This window comes from Pan troglodytes, chromosome 13, assembly GCF_028858775.2.
Source record: "Pan troglodytes isolate AG18354 chromosome 13, NHGRI_mPanTro3-v2.0_pri, whole genome shotgun sequence".
Lineage (NCBI taxonomy): Eukaryota > Metazoa > Chordata > Mammalia > Primates > Hominidae > Pan > Pan troglodytes.
The window spans coordinates 66,921,084-66,939,839 of NC_072411.2; the positions used below are offsets into that span (position 1 = coordinate 66,921,084).

General features: G+C 35.2%; 1 protein-coding gene and 1 long non-coding RNA gene across 22 annotated transcripts in view; one reads left to right on the forward strand and one right to left on the reverse strand.

Annotated features, from left to right (window-relative positions):
• The window catches only part of LOC104005243 (uncharacterized), a 287,414-nt gene that overhangs the window by 53,587 nt on the left and 215,071 nt on the right, over positions 1 to 18,756 (forward strand). For all 5 annotated transcript variants that reach the window (XR_010150118.1, XR_678463.4, XR_008546636.1 and 2 more), the window contains exon 3: positions 18,302 to 18,423. This is a non-coding gene — a long non-coding RNA (uncharacterized LOC104005243). The remainder of the gene's footprint in view (positions 1 to 18,301; positions 18,424 to 18,756) is intronic.
• The window catches only part of SLC38A11 (solute carrier family 38 member 11), a 61,334-nt gene continuing 42,811 nt past the window's right edge, over positions 234 to 18,756 (reverse strand). For 10 of the 17 annotated variants that reach the window (XM_054679093.2, XM_016949961.4, XM_016949965.4 and 7 more), the window contains 3 exons: positions 17,624 to 17,736; positions 14,630 to 14,761; positions 2,396 to 4,689 (listed from right to left, as the gene is read on the reverse strand). In XM_054679093.2, coding sequence (XP_054535068.1) covers positions 4,396 to 4,689; positions 14,630 to 14,761; positions 17,624 to 17,736 — 539 coding nt within the window. In that variant the 3' untranslated portion in view covers positions 2,396 to 4,395. Of the gene's footprint in view, positions 969 to 2,395; positions 4,690 to 8,102; positions 8,337 to 10,034; positions 10,176 to 13,371; positions 14,075 to 14,629; positions 14,762 to 17,623; positions 17,737 to 18,756 lie in introns of those variants that run through there. The other 7 variants (XR_008546631.2, XR_008546630.2, XR_008546629.2 and 4 more) reach the window with 7 other exon arrangements.

Below are 18,756 nucleotides of genomic sequence, written 5' to 3' on the forward strand. Positions count from 1 at the left end.
CCCCTTATAAAACCATCAGATCTTGTGAGTCTTATTCACTACCAAGAGAACAGTATGGGGGAACCACCCCCGTGATTCAATTATCTCCCACTGGGTCCCTCCCACAACACACGGCAATTATGGAAGCTATAGTTCAAGATGAGATTTGAATGGGGACACAGCCAAATCATATCATTTGGTAAGGACCAGAATCAAATGAGAGTTAGAAATGAAGAACAGAATAAATCCGGTTTTTTGTTTGTTTTTGTTTTAATGGAGCATTTACATATTACTATACATGAATACTATCATAAAAATGCCAAAGCTAAATGTATTGATAATCTTTATTATCAATGAGCAAACATTAATGGAATGAAAAAGTGTCTTACAAAAGACAACCATGTAAATTCTTTATCTGAATGACATTATCATTCATAACCCAGTTTTACTCATGTTCCCTATGTAATTTTCCAAGTAAGCCATTCTGCTGAGAGTTTAGTCCTTGTAAAACTTGGTGTTCTTTTGAGAAACTGATATATTTTCTTCATTCTCACAATGGCAGCCATGAAACTCAGGTAACCTTCCCTGAGTGCTGGCAGGCTCAGAACCAGGCCTGCAGCTTAACCAGCATAACTGTGTTGATTTGGGGTTGTAATCTCTATTTTCTCCCTTGTTAATTCTCCTCCCGTGTCCTTTGTCATTGCTCTTCACTAATATTATTGTCGTGGTTTCTCCTCTTCTCACTGTGTCTCTAGATGATTTTTCAAAGAGGCAAAGGATAACACATTTAATATGTACCGATTGCTCTCCCTCCTACATCTCCAGCCTCATTTTCTTCCCTGAGATCTAGCATGGTATTCCCACATCTTGCTTGTATTGTGTCCCAGCCTCTAAACAGATGGCTCCATCTGGCAGTTTCTTATGTCCAACTTCCAACCTTTTTCAAACGTGGTCCCTGAACCAGCAGCAGCAGCAGCATCACCTGGGAACTTTTCAGAAATAGAAATTCTGAGGCCCCACTCCAAGTACTGAATCAGAAACTGTGGGGGTGAAGCCCAGCAATCTGTGTTTCAGCAAGGCCTCCAGGTGATTCTGACACATGTCCAAGTTTGAAAGCCACTACTCTAGACAAAGACTGGGCTCTTTTCTTTCTCTCCTGGTCTATGTGTTCTCTAGGTCACAGCATCTCTGGTCCACTCTACATATTTGCTCTGCTATCTTGGCAAATTCTTTACACATTTTTTAGAATAAGCATACATTCTTAAAAGCGCTTATTCTATTGAGGTAGCAAATTATTATCCTTGCCACAGTTAGTAAAGCATTCATGGGTACCCTCACTGATGGGTGACCTCATGGTCACTCATTGATTCATGCTTGGGCCCCTCTTGGACCACCTGACAACATTTGCTCCAATCAATAGCCACACCTAATTAAAAGACAGACTATTATTCCTTTCCTAAGCAAGGCTATAGCAGATAAACCAGGAGGAGACCTGTTCTCTTCAATAAATGTATCTTTAATTAAGTAGATGTGTATAGTATGACTTCAGCAGAGGACTAATCGAAAATTTCTTAGTTTGGTTAAATGGATGCAGTCTCCTTTTAAGAAAGACAAGGGGCAACAATTATTGTTTGGCATCATTGGAAATAGTCCAGGCAAGGCAGTTTACTTCTTCTTCCATCCAAGTACTAACAAGGCCAGACCATACTTAGCTTCCAAGATCAGATGAGATCTGGTGCGTTCAGGATGGTATGGTCATAGACAGTTTACCCATTCTGATGTTTGAAGATGGTTCAAGTTAGTGTTGATAATAAAGATTCTATAATAAGTGAACAATGACTCAATTTCTAAATTACACAGATGCTATCCAACTTATATCCTTAAAGGAAGTGTATTGCTAGATGTTCTCATTTGTGTGTAAAGATGTGATTCTTGCCTACCACCACCTTTTTAAAGTTAAGAAGTGCTTTATACATTTAAGTGTATTGACAGCTTCAAAAACTGGTTTAAAACCTTCAAGTTGCTTTGTTAGGGGCAACAAGTGGCAGGGATGGAAAGATTTTCAGGGGAATCTCTTATTGAACTGAGGCAGAAAATAGATTGAGGGGTGGGGTTCTTGCAGTTATGCATGGTGGCAAAATAAGCATACAAGTATTCTTGCAAAATAAATGTGAGTTCCTAAGATTTATTAAATTATAATTTGAAAGATGTCGGTAATCCATGCAGCTAATAACTGGGTCATAAGCAGTCTTGTTCTACAGCTGATTAAAAATAAATAAACCAATACATGTTTATTAGGCACTAATGCTGCGCTCAGTTCCTACCAGGAGCTTTCATCTGCTTGAAGAGTATGAAGCAACACCAAAGTACAAGATAAGAGATGGTTACGTGCTAAATTATGTTATCCTTGACATACTTTTCTTTGTACATGCTTAGAGATCTCATCCCTCATGACTTTATTTAATAATTATGTAGGTCAGTGTTTCTCAGTCTTGAGCAATGTAATGACAGACTGTGGCAAAAATTTCTTACATTTCCTCATTTCTTACATGGAATGAAAGCATTTTTATTATATTTTACCTAAACATGTACCAATCTAAAAACAGGCACAAACTGCTTAGCCTATGACCCTTAACTATAAAAAAACAAATTTATAAGTTAAATACAGAAAAGTTACCCAACAGGATTTAAATTAATTTAGTGGTAAGGATAATATTTTATTGAAAAAACAAATCACCACTAAAACCCTGAGCATGGTTCTACCTGCTAAAATGCATCTTCCTTTATGTTCAATAGGCCTTTCTCACTATGAGTCACACAGTGACTCAGCTCTTGCCACTTTATTCAAACTACTGTGAACCTACCCTTTATACACTTCCTGTAGGATTTTTTTTTGCATTTGATTTGTACAAACTCATCATATATGTATTAACTCTGCTTGTGATAGTTTCTCGTTATTTGGCAACAATTAATATAGTGCCACAGATGGACAACCTGATTGGAATACAAATGACATGAAAATCTTAGGTGATACTTGATATAAGGAAGCCATCCAGATGGCCCCAGATTTTCATGTTACTTTTTAAAGATTGTCATACATACAAAGACACAAAGTCCTCATTAAAAAATCATTTAAAAATCCTCAGTAAACTGAGGGCATCTGTGGTAGGCACAGCTGTGTCTCCCAGATACCCCTGTAAGGAAGCATGTGGTGACAAAGCTATCAGTAGACCACCTCCAGCTCTCAGTTCCTTTAGGGTTTGCTCTGCTGCAAAGAGCTGCCTAGCCCAAGAACTCATCCTTCTCCAGATGCTCACATTAAATGACTGATGGAGGCAGCAGTATCAAAACTGGGCTATTACCCTTGAACAGGGACAACTCTGATGGGTCATGTAAGCACCAGCTTCCCTGTGGATTTGGCTGAGGTCAGCCTGCACTGCAGTTCTACCTCTCCCTAACAATCCTGCTTTCCCCTCTCTCCCATTAGTTATGATAAACTCCATCTCACTATCTGCTCCCAAAGACCCAGTCAACAAGAGCTCCCAGAAATCTCTCTGAGGAACCCCCAGTGGACTGAGAAAGCTTCTTCTGTAGCCCTGATTCTTCTTACACGTTTCTAGTTTCAAAGTTCAGCTTCCAGTTGTACATTCCTGACAGCACTAAAAATTCAACAGGTCCATATCACCAATCTCTTAGGTTCTTGCCACAGAACAACTGTTTTTTGTTTTTGTTTTTTTGTTTGTTTGTTTGTTTTTCTGTTTTAGAATGGCGCTACCATTGTATTCCCACAGCATCAGAAGATGGGAGGTGATTTTGATTCTTTACACACCTTGCTCCTCACAGCCAGTCTATGATTCAGGCTTCCTCACATGGAGAGGTCTTTGCTCATTTCTCCAGGGATCCATTTCCCTTTAAACAAAGGATGCTGCTGAAATTATAACGGAGAGCTCCTCTTTGTTCTTGGGATATATCTTCTTTTCAATCGTTTTGGGTTTCCCTTCTCTTCAGTTCCACAGACTTTTAAGGACAAAGAAAATGCCCACCCCCCACACCCCCCCACCAAAAGACATCTACACAAAATTCCAACCCACAATCACCTACTTATTTTGGAGCACAATATACTGGTTTGCATATTAAATAAAAGGGGGATGGCAGAAAATGCTAAAGGCTTAACTCTCCCTTCTTCAATTAGCATTAGTGTAGTGCAGTCATTAGAACAAAACACTTATTTTGTTCCAGTTAAAGGTGAAATACATTCAATTTTTCTTTATCTTTTATATTGCACTACTCATAAAAGCCAAGTCTTGATAAAAGCCAAAATAATAATTTTATATAACATAAATACAGACTAAAGCAAGTGTAAATGTTATGTGTTTTAAAGTCTATGAAAACATCCATATTTTTAAAGCAGTCAACTCATTGAAAGATACTAATATTTAAAGTAGAAAGTTGTGTTGTCTGCTGAACATGAGACTCTGAGGTATTTGTGAGAGAGAAATTGTCAGGAAAGCAGTAGAACATTTCCTGCCCATGGGTGCAGTCTTGAGGATTTGTAATAGCCATGACGAATCCAAAAACCATCACCACAGCACCAATGGGAAGCATGACACAAGACATAATCTTATCGGAGTGTGTCCTTGGTTCTTCAGACAGTTTCAGATAACAGGCTGATGGAATGATAAAAATGAGGGGAGTTGCACAGAGCACACCCTGCATGTTGAAAACAAGAAACAAGATAATGTCACTAGATGGAAACATTCTTCGGACAGCTTTTAAAAGCATTTACAAAATGTGTTTTTCATGCACATGTTAAACATGTGATAGGTTCAGTTGAATCAAACAAAGGGAGGAAAAATAGTTCTAAGAAAGACTTAGAAATAGGCGTTACCTTTTCCACTGGCATATTTACAAATGAAAATAATGAAATAGTATAACAGCTTTTCAGACTTAAGAAAATATTATCACAAAATAATATAGAAAATAAAGCAGATAATAGGACTGACTTCTGGCACTCTTGAAATTTCCTGTATTTTCAGTTCATCATATTTCCTTATATTCTTCATTAAAACTATTGTGTATCCACTATGCCCTTCAAACATGAATGGTCTATTTGTCATTTGTGTATAAGAGGGAAATTTTGGGAAATTGTATAGGGGCCACAATGTCTTTCTTCTTTACCTGAGCTTGTATGGAAGATGTGCCTATCTGTGTGAGAAAGAAAAACTATAACCCTAAGGCAGTTAACATGAAATAGCATTTCTAAATCCTCTTTCAAATAAAACTAAGCACATTAATTACTGAGAAAGTTGACAGCAGAGCTAAATGACTATTACTCATTCACCCTTCCCCACATTAGCTAGGAATAAATCCAACCTAAGGAGGAATGTCAGATTTAAAATAATGGTGGTAGAATTGTCTATTATAAAAATACTAACAGCTATTGATGTCAAAGGAAGAGACTTTCCCCTTGAATAGGACTAATTCGCAATAGAAACTTAGCAAATAATATAAATGTTAACATTTAATGCATTTTAGGTAATATGTTTTTCTAATTATGTTAGATTTTAATTATAGTATATTTAACAATGTAACATACATTAAAATTTTATGACCAATATTCTCTTAAAACATAAGACATACGTTTTTAAAAAGTAAATTTTACTGTGTATATTTGAGGTTTATAACCTGATGTCATAGAATACATACAGATAGTAAAATGGTTATTGTATTGAACTAACATATCTATTCATCTCACATAATTACTTCTTTGGTGATGAGAGCAACTAATATCTACTTATTTAACAAAAGTCCCAAATATAATACAATTTATAAATTACAGCCCTCATATTGTACATTAAATCTGTAGACTTGTTCATCCTACATATCTGCTACTTTGAATTCTTTGACCTACCTCTCTACATTTCCTCCCTTTGTTTCCTACCCTTGGTAATCACAGTTTTATTCTTTTATCTCTAACTCTATATATTAGGCATTTAAAAAAAATATTCCACATATAAGAGAGATCATGTAATATTTTGCTTTATGTGTCTGGCTTATTTCACTTAACATTCTTCAGGTCTATCCATGTTGTGGCTAATGGCAGGATCTCCTTTTTCAAGGCTGAATAATATTCCATGTTATAGACAGATCTATATGACATTCTCTGTATCCATTCATACATCAATGAACACTGAGGTTGTTTCCATCTCTTCACTATTGTGAATAATGCTTCAATGAACATGGGAGTGCAGATATCTTTATGAGGTGGTGATTTCACCTTTTTTGAGTATATACCCAGAATAGAGATTCCTGGGTCATATGATGGTTCTATTTTTAATTTCTTTAGGAACCTCCATTCTGTTTCCCATATTGACTATTCCAATGTACATTCCCACCAGCAATGTACTAGGGTTCCCTTTTCTCCACACTTCTGTCAACATTTGTTATTTCTGGTCTTTTTGATCATAGCCATCCTAAAGGGTATATGAAGTGATATCACCTAGTGGTTTTAATTTGCATTTTCCTGATGATTAATGATGTTGAGCACTTTTTCGTATACCTGTTGGCCATTTTCATGTCTTCTTTGGAGAAATATCTGTTAAGGTCCTTTGCCCATTTTTTAATCAAGTTAATCATTTTTCTGCTATTGAGTTATTAGAATTATTTGTAAACTTTTTATAGTAACCCTTTATCAGTTAGATGGTTTGCAAATACTTTTTCCCAATCTGTACATTGTCTTTTCTTCCCCCGCCGCCCCCCCTCCCCACTGCAGAGGCCTTTTAGTTTGATGTAGTCCTATTTATTTATTTTTAGTTTTATAGTCTGAGCTTTTAGTGTGATATTCAAAAAAATCATTTCCAAGGCTAATGTCAAGGAGCTTTTATTCTACGTTCTCTTCTAGGAATTTTACAGATTCAGGCCTTACATTTAGGTATCTTATCCATTTGGAATTGATTTTTGTGTATGGTGTAAGATCAGGGTCCAATTTCACTCTTTTGCATTTGAGAATCCATTTTTCCCAGCATCATTATTGAAGACTATCCTTTCCCCATTGTGTCCTCTTCGTGCTCTTGTAGAAAATTAGTTGACCCTATATGTTTGGATTTATTTCTTGGCTCTCTTTTATGTTCCATCGGTCTATATTTGTGTTTTTATGCCAGTATCATACCGTTTTTATTACTGCAGCTTTGTAATATCATTTGAAATCAGGAAGTGTGATGCCTTCAACTTTATTTTTCTTTTCAATACTGATTGTTTTTTCTATTTCTGTGAAGAATGCCGTTAGAATTTTGATAGGAATTATGTTGAATTTGTATATTGCTTTGGGTAGTATGGCCATTTTAACAATATTAATTCCATCCACAGGATATCTTTCCATTTATTTATATGTTCCATTTATTTGTGTCTTTTTCAATTTCCTTCAGCAAGATTTTATAGTTTTCAGTATACAAATTTTTCACCTCTTTGGTTAAATTTATTCCAGAGTATTTTTTGATGCTATCATAAATGACATTGTTTTCTTGATTTCTTTTTCAGCTAGGTTATTATTTGTGTATAAAAATGCTACTGATTTTTGTATGTTGGTTTTATATCCTGCAACTTTACTGAATTAATTTATTAGTTCTAACACTATTTTTGGAAGCTTTGGGGTTTTCCACATATAGAATCATGTCATCGGCAAATAGAAATAACTTTACTTCTTCTTTTCCAATTTGGATGCCTTTTATTTCTTTTTGTTGTCTGATTGCTCTTGCTAGTACTTCCAGTACTATGTTGAAGAGAAGTGGCGAGAGTGGGTATCCTTACCTTTTATTGGATCTTAGGAGAAAAGCCTTCAGTTGTTCCCTATTAATTGTGATGTTAGCTGTAGGTTTTTCATAAATAGCCTTTATTATGTTGAGGACTTTTCTCTCTCTAAACTGTTAAAAGAGTTTCTATCAAGAAATGATGCTAAACTTTGTCAAATTCTTTTTCTGCATCAGTTGAGATAATCATGTGTTTTTTGTTTTCTCTCTCTCTCTTTTTTTTTTTGGAGACAGGGTCTCACTCTGTTTCCTAGGCTAGAGTGCACTAGCATAATCACAGTTCAGCTTTGACCTCCCAAGCTCAAGTGATCCTCCCACCTCAGCATCCTGAGTTGTTGAGACTACAGGCACATGCTACCATGTCTGGCTAATTTTTTGCAGAGACGAGGGATCACTATGTTGCCCCAGCTGGTCTCGAACTCCTGAGCTCAAGTGATCCTCTCGCCTTAGCCTCCCAAAGTGCTGAGATTACAGGTGTGAGCCACTGCACCCAGCTGTTCATGTGGTTTTAGTTTTCATTCTCTTATTATGACATTTCACAAATGTTGTTCTCTGAAATAATAAAATGTAAGTTTTTAATATATAAAATCAGTAACAAATGTTATATTACTTTACAACTAAATGCAAGCTTTTCATAAACTATGTTTTTCTAAATTTAAAAGTTAATTTGCAAGCGTACACAAAAGTAGAAAGAATAGTATAATGAAATCCTATGCAACTATCACCTATGGTTTAAAAGCTTTTTGACACATTATTTTGGTAAATTTTCTCCTGGGAAAATAACAGCAAAATAAACTCGAAGTTGGATGATGTAAAATTATAAATTGTACCTTTAAAATAGCTTTAAAATAACTATATTCTCACACCAGTTAATAAAATTACTGTGTGTTTTATACAAAGCAATCTCTCCATACCAGAAATATTATGACTATGATCCCAATTATGTAACTTTTTGAATTTTTACAAAAACAAAAGCGTCCAGAGAAAGAATAGGAGGGACCACACTGCATGGAAAATATTTCCAAAATAAGAAACATAAGAATGAGAAAATACTAAAAAATACCAAAATCATGTTCTAATTTAGAATATATGGAAAATATACTTTTGCCATTCATAGCACCTGAATACAAATTAATATCTACAAAGGTACACAAAAAATAAAAGATTAGTTGTCATATGACTAGAATGAAATATATTATGGATTCCATAGATTCTATCATAATATTTGGAATTAACAGTGCTTTTTAAGTTATGGAAGATACTGTTAACAATTGGTCTGTATTTATAACAAAAAGTATTAGCCTCTGATTTCTTTAAAATAACAATTTGTGAAAACAACAAACAGTAATTCAAATACAAATGTGTGTGTGTGTTTGTCTGTGTATATGTCTGTGTGTGTTGTAGTCTCCTCTTTGTAGTCACAAACATGTGGCTAATTCATCTGGAACTGCAGATTGTGGAAGTACTATCAGGATGAAAACTGCCCCCAGCTTCTGCTAAGAAGCTGTCATCAGTCAGCCTTTTGGTACTCTTCCAAACTTAACTTGCTGGGCAGTGCAAAGCAATGGGTGTTCTATTTATGTTATAATTCTTAAGTGTTGAGAAAGTAGCAATTAGAGGAAAGACTATATAGCTCATATTTCTACTGGAAGGATTCCAGTTGAGTATCTTGTTTAGATACCAGCTACTTTCTTGATATTTAAAAGCTCAGTCTTACTAAAGGTTGTTGCTAGAAGTCAAGATCATCAGTAAAATAATAGTGTGGTTGCATCTGATCTATTCCCTATGAATTAGTCGAGCTGATTTGATCTATTTAATGTGGACTTGCTTAAGGATACACCACTGGCTTTGGAATAATTTTTGAAATTGCTTGACAGGACGTAAAATCATAACTGCTTATTAAAAAGACAACAAAATATAGTCTAAGTTATAAAGACGGGACAGTTCTTATTAATTGATAATAACACTGTGGATGTCAGAGTATTTTGCAGTCTGCTGGAGAGAAAGGACAGAAGCTATTGAACATTTTTATTGCCAGTACAGATTGAAAAAGTGCCTGAATTTTCCTACCTGAATAGAAATTTCTCAAATGATGCAAGGAAGCTGGAAACTAAATAAAATAATGCTTATACATCTTTTAAATTTCTACTTTGTAATTAATCTAAACTCATGAAATTCACTCCAATACTTCAAAAAGAAACTCTCTCTTGCTCAGGAAGTCTTTGGCAACTGGGATTATGGCTTGCTCACCCCAAAGACTGTATTTCTTTATCTGGGCTCTTGCTGGCATTTGGCTTGCTTTCTTCCTTCCACTGTAAACCACACACAATGCTTGTTGAGCTGGTTATGCTGGCACAGGCACCAGCTGCTTCATTTTCTCTCTTTGTACTGCTGCAAGTAGAAACCCATAGGGCCCAATTACTGCAGATGCCTCTTTTCTCCAATAGCAACATTAGTGCTAAGACGCTGGATTCTTGTTACCAAGAATAGTGCTTATATTTATTTGATTTGCTTCTAAAATGAAACCTTTAAAACTTAGTGTGTGTTTGCTTTGGAAAAATATTTCATTGTTGTCTACTGACATGAAAACAAGAAAAAAAAAGGAAAGCAAGGTTCTATTTTTTAATTCAATAACTAATATTACCTCAATTCATTTTATTCTATATTATTTGGTGATACTAAATAGTAGCATTTCCCTAACCTTGCATGATCTGATTCATCTCATCTGTGAAGCTCATTATTCTACTTATTCAGAAGCTAAAATAAAAAAGAATTCCTAAAGTACTAAAATTGTTATCTAAGATAAAAGCTATTAACTACATTTCTAAAGTACTACAATTACTAAGATGAAAGTTATTAACTAAAAATTATTAAGACAAAAACTTTTCAGTTCCATTTTATTTCATCTCCTGGTATGTTTTAACCCATTATTAAAGTCTATCCATAAGTATCATAGATTACTCTTAACCTTTCTTACAGATAAACTCAATGCATAGATTTTATAACCTAAGAAAGTGGATAGAGAAATGAGCATAATTATTTTACATAATTTAAAATCTTATGCTTAGGAAATCTCAGAGTAGTGTAATGATTTAAAATGTGAGCTTTAGGGTCCAAATGCCTGTGTTCAACTCTGTATTTTTTTACTTGTAACTAGTATGACCTCAGACTATTTAATCATGCAGTGCCTCAGTTTCTTCATCTGTCAATTTAATATAGATAAAAGGAGATGATACTGCAAAGCACCTGGTACAGAGTAAGTACTCAATACATGGTAGCTCACATTATTATTATTATTATTATTTTTATTATTATTATTTTATTTATTTTTTTTGAGATGGAGTCTTGCTTTGTCACCCAGGCTAGAGTGCACTGGCGCAATCTTGGCTCACTGCAACCTCCGCCTCCTGGGTTCAAGCAATTCTCCTGTCTCAGCCTCCCGAGTGGTTGGGACTACAGGCATGTGCCACCACACCCAGCTAATATTTTCTTTTTTTTTTTTGGTATTTTTTAGTAGAGACAGGATTTCACCATGTTGGCCAGGCAGGTCTTGAACTCCTGACCTCTGGTGATCCGCCTGCTTTGGCTTCTCAAAGTGCTGGGATTACAGGCATGAGCCACTGCGCCCTGCCCACATTATTATTATGAAGTGGAACACAGCATGCTTTAAGTTACTTCCAAAGTGTTGCATGATCCAGCGTGTATTAGTTACTAACAGACATGATGCTTGATTTGGCTCTATTAGACATGGTAAGTGTCCACACAAAAAGGAGTTGAGTAAAGATTTGAATACGTTCTTACGCACACCAAAAGACGTACTGATGTGAAAAACACTTATTCTCAGGTGGTCTGAGAATGGAGATCCTAGATTTTATTAATTCTTACAAAGTGCTTTAAAACTAGTGTAATCGTCTTGGGCTATTAGGTCATAACAGACAATTTAGCACTCTAATTTTTAATGTATGTCTATATAATCAGGTTTTAAAAAAATCTAAAGATCTTGAATCATATTTTAAATTTTAAAAATAGTCCTCCAGGGCCAGCTCAGATCTTGACTTTAAAATAGATATTCACAATGTATTCTTCTATGATTATTCTTTAATACCAGAATTCTGTATTAACCAAAACAGTTTTCAATATAAGTATAATAGAGAATATTTAATATGATTATATGCCTACAATTTTGTTGTGCAAATGTCATGGAGATTAGCAATTAACTTTACAGAAAGTAATGGCTAGATTTACAAAAAAAACTTATTCCTGAAAAATGAGCAATATGTGTGCACTTGATTAACTTGAAAACAAAAAAAAATGTGTTGGGCTATCACTATGTAGTGAATGTTCAGGCAGATAATAAATATATTTTGTCTTACAACAAAATCCTAAAATATCAACAAACAAATTTGTGGACTCAAACAAGATATTTCATAAAACAGGAAAAAACAGGGCTTGGAAATCATTATGTTGATTATCTCCACAGCATAGGTGAAAGATTACTACTACTGTCAACAGCAACCATTTTTTATAACACTTCATTTCCTGGTACTACATTAAAGAAAGCATCTTGTGTCTAAGAATATTTATAGAAATAGATCCTGAACTGTAGTCCCAAGGTGCAATCACCCATGCAATAATTTCAGCACTGAGTCCTTAGCCCTGTGCCAAATACTATGGAGGAGGGAGGAGGTGGTTAAGTATTTTTGTCTTCAAAGAGCTTACCAATTGTTAGGTAAGGCAAGCTTATGGACAGCTTCAACAACACATGACACGAGATAATACATAAATTAAGTCAGCACATTAATGTAGTAGTGATCCATCTACACAAATCAAGATTGGTATGCGAAATGATTTTTAGTGGCCCTACTAGTGTTTGGCCTATGCAAAACTGGGAAGAAGGTAAAAGTTACCTTTGACACTTGCTTACTTTCCTATGAGCTTTCCTTCCACTGTTGGTATAATAGACAATTACCAGTCTCCTGAGGTTTTGGAAACTGCTTACTCCCCACTTTCCATTTACAAGAAAGTCCCCAGTAGGGTCCCTGACTGAATTCCCTCCTGCCTTTGTATGGAATTTCAAATCAAAATGGCATCTGGATGACATAGTAACTTGGGCACTGATAATAATACCTTCACCTATGCCTCAATTCTCAATGAAACGAGTAAATGATGACTTGGGATCCCATCTGTACGGGTTTGCCCTCCCTGTAGTGCATGACCAATAAATGCTAACTGGTGGGTGATTCTGATGAGAAATTCTGTAAGGATTGTAGAAGATTAGCCACTTTGTAGTGGTAGAACAACTTCCATTCCTGTCTTAGCAAATGACATCATTATTCTAGTTCCACAAAATACAACCAAGAAGTCATTCTGCCCCCTGTCTTCCCAATGGAATCTGTGTCACCAAATTACAATCTTTTCTGAAAAATGTGTTTTGGGAATCCATCCATTTCCCTCTGTCTTCTTTTCTCTTTTTTTTTTTTTTTTTTTTTTTGAGACAGGGTCTCACTCTGTTGCCCAGGCTGGAGTGCAGTGGTGCCATCTCAGCTCACTGAAACCTCTACCTCCTGGGCTCAAGCAATCCTCTCACCTCAGCCTCTCAAGTAGCTGGGACTACAGGCGCATGCCACCAAACCCGGCTAATTTTTTGTAGAGATGGGGTTTCACTGTGTTGCCCAGGCTGGTCTCCAACTCCTGGGCTCAAGCAATCCATCCACTTTGGCCTCCAAAAATGCTGAGATTACAGTGTGAGCCACCGTTCCTGGCCTCCTCTGTCTTCATCACCTACATTGCAGTTGAACTTTTATGTTTATTTGTGAGAATGCACAGATCCTTTCTTATTGCATTCATCCTTATATTCTATTGTGTGGCACATAGTAATTACTCAATAAATATATGATCAGTGAATGTGAATAAAGGAATTAGAAGTTGCACTGGATCTTAAAGTTTTTGTAAAATTTGGACAGAAATGAAAGAAAAATAATCATTATGGGAAATAAAAAGCAGATAGGACAAAGAATAATGGAAAGAATTGATATGGCTTATTCACAGGCCAAAAAATAAGATTGACTAGAGCTGAACATAGATTTTGGGAAGTAAATGGGAAATAGTTTTACACAGAAGACAAGATGGTAGAAGCAACGGAATTTATACTTGCTCTGGTAGGAAAATGCCAATAAACTGAAAGCAGAATTTAAATACATGATAGTTGAAACAGAGCTGGGATTAATTCAACTGTGATATTATGAGGACTTCTATTTGGTTGATGGCAGTGCAGACTATAAAAGAAAGATCTGGAGAGAGAAAAATATTTAAAGAAAAAGAAATTTTGTCATAGCAAGTGAATGGATATAACTTGAATCCTTTCATATTTTTCATAAATTTCACTAGATATATTATTATTCAGCAAAGTTCAAATCCACTTAATTTATAGCTATTTTTAGTAACATTTATGTGTTATATAGTAAATGAGATATGCAAAAGTACCCTAAACCAGGGTTTCTCAACCTCAGCACTATTGACATTTTGGATCAGATAATTCTTTGCTGTGAGAGGCCTGCACATTGTGGGATGTGTATCCCTGGCCTCTACCCACTAGAGGCCAACAGCACTGCCTACCCCATATGTTGTGACGACCCCATATGTCTCTAAACAACCACGACTTTAAAACTATATAGTCCCACAAAGTGCACAGAATCGTCATTGAAAATATTTACTATTACAAACATATTTTGATTCCACTTCAAACGTGACACTTTTGTTAAGGAAAATACATCTTATGTTAAAAGTAATCATTATCTTTTAAAGAGAATTTTAGAGTGAAGGGGTAAATCTTTGCATGTACTCACATTGAGTTCTAGAACTATCCCAAGGCAATCAATCAGCAATGACACAAGCGTGGCTACAGTGATGACCATCACTGTTACAACAATGTGGAAAACCGATGAAAGATTCCCACCAAAAAACACATTGGCAATTACCTGCCGAAAAAACAGATTATTTTGAGAGGGACTTTTAAAGGCATGCAGGATTTATTGAGGGAGTATTTTACAATAGTATTTAGGAATATATAAAATACTACCAACAAGGCTATTAATCAAATCTTAAGTCACTAGGAATGTTCTATATTTTCCAAATTACTTACATACAGACACACACATCAATAACAAGTATTCCTTGTTGAACTATTAGTCAGTGGATTATATTACAGACCTATAGTGTGGCATACCGATGTTTCAATATATGTATCTTTCAAGTATAGGAGAGACTTTGGAAAGTTATCTTATCCTTCTTTCTTGAGTCCAATAGGTTACTACTAAAACAAACTAAACATGCTATTTAGATTATTTGCATGGCCTCTAAGAAGTAGCTGTCACGTTTCCCTTATTAATACTGGATGTGTAATATCCTTTACTAACAGGAAATTAATTCTGCATAAACTAATTCCTATTTGTTATAATTTAAGTCTATTTTATCTTGCCTTTCCTCAGCAAAAATGGGCAAGAGTTCATCACCATTTTTCGTGACTACTCAGATCAGGAAAGCAATAAAAAATTACTGACTTAATGTGTCCCATATTATGATATGGTTTGCAAAGATAAAATGTCAGGGAAATGATTCCTATTCTCAGGAATTAATTTTTGGAGGCATACAACGAAACTTAAAAAAGCAAGTAGAGATCAATTTATAACAGGACAAAAAAGATCAAAGAGAATTTAGGACTAGAAGGAGCCTTAGGTATCTAGAGCTCTCTCCTTACAGTAATCTCCTTTACAGCATCCCTGAAATATGCTTGACCTACCTTGGTTTGAGGTAGGGCTTGAAACATGCACAGGATTTGGAGCAGAATTATAGGCTGAGACAAGAGTGTGAAAAAGAGCAAAGAGGTAATAACAGGAACAATACCTATGGAGGATAAAGAGAAGATAGTCTGAATAAGTAGTGACCCTGTGCAAAAGAACAGTGAGACAAAGAGTTGGAAATAACAGAAGGTCAGATATTGAGGTATCATAAAGAAGCCATCTCTCTAAGCTGTACTGCCTGGATATGCAACATCTCCCATGTGTCACATACTGCCATGACTTTGCTAATAATTTAATGGTGATATTAATAACATAAGTTGTAATGTCTCTCCAAGTATTATCTTATTTAAGATCCATTCTTACAGATGCCTCTATGATATAATTGTGAGAGTGAAAAATCACTTAGTGAGGCAGGTAGTAAGAGATATTTATTAAGGGTAGACAGCCATTTTAGTGCTTTTATGAATTGAAACAGTTTGATTATATTTTTGTCAGTCATACATTTGTGTGTGTACGTGTGTGTGCATGCAGAATGAAGAGTAAGAGAAGGGAAAGTTATAGACACCATTCTTCTGCTGAGTATTTGCTATTGTGGCAGAGATCTTGACTCAGTTCTGTCTTCCTGCCACAGCAGCTAGAAAGGAAACTCAAGTTTCAAGTACTAAATACAGAAGTTGTGCAGGTGAAGTGACTCAGATCATTGCAGGCAGGCAGTTTACTAGCAACCACGTGAGAATGCACCATCTGTTCTTACTTGCTGATCTAGAGATTAGATTTGAACCTATGTACTGAGCAGAAGCTAAAATAATACCATGTCCTGCATCTGACAATAGCTAGTAAAGTTTCGAAAGGCTCTTAAATTTAAAATAAATTAGTTCAGTCTATTTCTCCTTTATAGTCAAGGTAGAGAACTGGCCTGTGAGTTATACATGTGTGAGGGAGAGAAGTGCTAGTTGTAAAGGACATACACAGTGCTAAACATTTCCCTCTTCTGTTTCCCCGTGCAGTCAGTTCCTTATCCCTGGGACTGACTTAAAGTAAGCCCTGGCTTGCCTCAAGAAGCCTGCTGATTATTTAGTGTATTTAAAGCTCTGTAGATATTTCACTTATCTCATTAGACCCTTTCACATGGTGCACTGTATAAACAGCCTCTAGGAACAGATCCTATGACTGAGCCCTTTTCAGTGTGGTCCCTGAAAGACCCACTGTGAAGCAAGATCATGTTTTACTGCTGACTGGTACAGTGGATTTTTAGCTGACAGCATAAGGGATTCCTGACAGGCCGTGTTATCCAATTTTACACCAAAAGAATGAATTCTCTTTCAGATAATATTTCTCTACAAATCCAAGTGGAATATATAACCCAATTTAGAGCTGACTTTGACAATACAATATATTTATAAGTAAATAATATCCTATATATTTGTTATTATTTATATTATAATTTTTTGTTATGTATAGTTGTAAATATACACATCTACATGTATAAATACATAAATAAAATGTATCTGTAAAACTAAAAGTTTCAGTTGAATTTTGGTTCTCCATGGAATATAAGATATTTTAGTTTTTAAAAAATAACAAAACCAGTTAGAATCTGTAGATTCTACAGTGCCTTTAATACATGTTGACTGATAAAACATCTAAGCAAAAAGACAGTTTTGTAAAACATGTTTTAAACCTTGATACTTAATTTCTTTGTAAGAATGCCTTAAAAGCAACAACTTTAGTTTGGCTGTCGCTAAAGGCTGGCAGTCACTTTGGAATGCAGTTGTATAAATATTTGTGCTCACAGAAATATAAGCCAAATCCACCAAACCTAATTTTCAAACCGAACTTTTGAAAAATTGTCTTGTAAACATCTGAATATAAATTCATCTTTAAACTCTGACATTTTAGAGTCAAAAAAGAAAATTTTACAAATTATACCATTTGTCATGCCCTTGGGAATTTGCCAAACTGTATTATTTATAAATCTTCCTAAATTAAATGTGGCAGAGAGATCACCTGGGTAAAGCGTTGGGAAGGAACGGCGCTTACCTCTCTTGTCACAAAGCATTCCATAGGATATGTCAAAATGACAGTGACACCATAACAAAATCTTCCAAATGTTACCAGGTCATCATTTCTGCAGTAATTTTCAAATAAGTCCCCTAGATAGTAATATAAAATAAGTTTATTTACTAGATACTAAATGTTTGAGATAACTATCTAATAAATTAAATATTAGATATTACAGTTATGCATCACCTAATGGCCCACATATATGATTACAATGCTGTATTTTTACTATATATTTTTCTATGTTTAGATACATAAATACTTTCCATTCTGTTACAGTTGCCTACAGAATTCAGTACAGAAACATGCTGTAGAGGTTTATAGCCTAGGAGCAATAAGCTATAGCATATAGCCTAGGTGTGTAATAGGTGCTACCATCTAGATTTGTGTACGTATACTCTATGATGTTTGCACAATGAGGAAATCACCTAACAATGCATTTCTCAGAATGTTTCCCTGTCATTAAGCAACACATGACTTATAAGTGAATCTCCATAAACTTCATTTCATTTAATTAAGAGAATAGATGACCAGGTCTAAATAAAAGTTTTTGAATTCAATAACTATGTAGTTATTCACTGATTTAAACCAGTACATGCTCCATGTGAAGATAAATCCATCACTGATAGTTTTTCTCTTATTATTTGTTTTTGGTAGATTTGCTGCCAATTTGTACTGACTTCTGAAAAATACTTTATCCATTGTCTTCTTACATCAGAATCAACTCCCTAAATTCTTCAGCACTGGCTTTGTAAACTGGTTTCTGGTCTTTGTTTCTGGTGAGTAAGTGACTTCATTATTTTTTAAAAATGTCTGTTAAAATAAACAAATTTCCTTTTGAAATGCTATTCTTAGATCAAGAACAATCCTGAAAGGAAGAGTAGACCAGTACATCTGGGGAGCTGAATTTCCTGTGTATCATGCTATAGGGTTTCATCCCAACCTTGGGGCCACAGCGAGAAATTCCAAACATATGTTGCCTTTCATGGCACCTCATGAGCCCAAGTGTAAATGCAGTGATTCAAAACTGTGAAAATATGGCTATGTCCCAGAAAGAACATTAAATTTAATAAGTTCCAGACTAGATGATGGACTAAATATACCTTGAAACA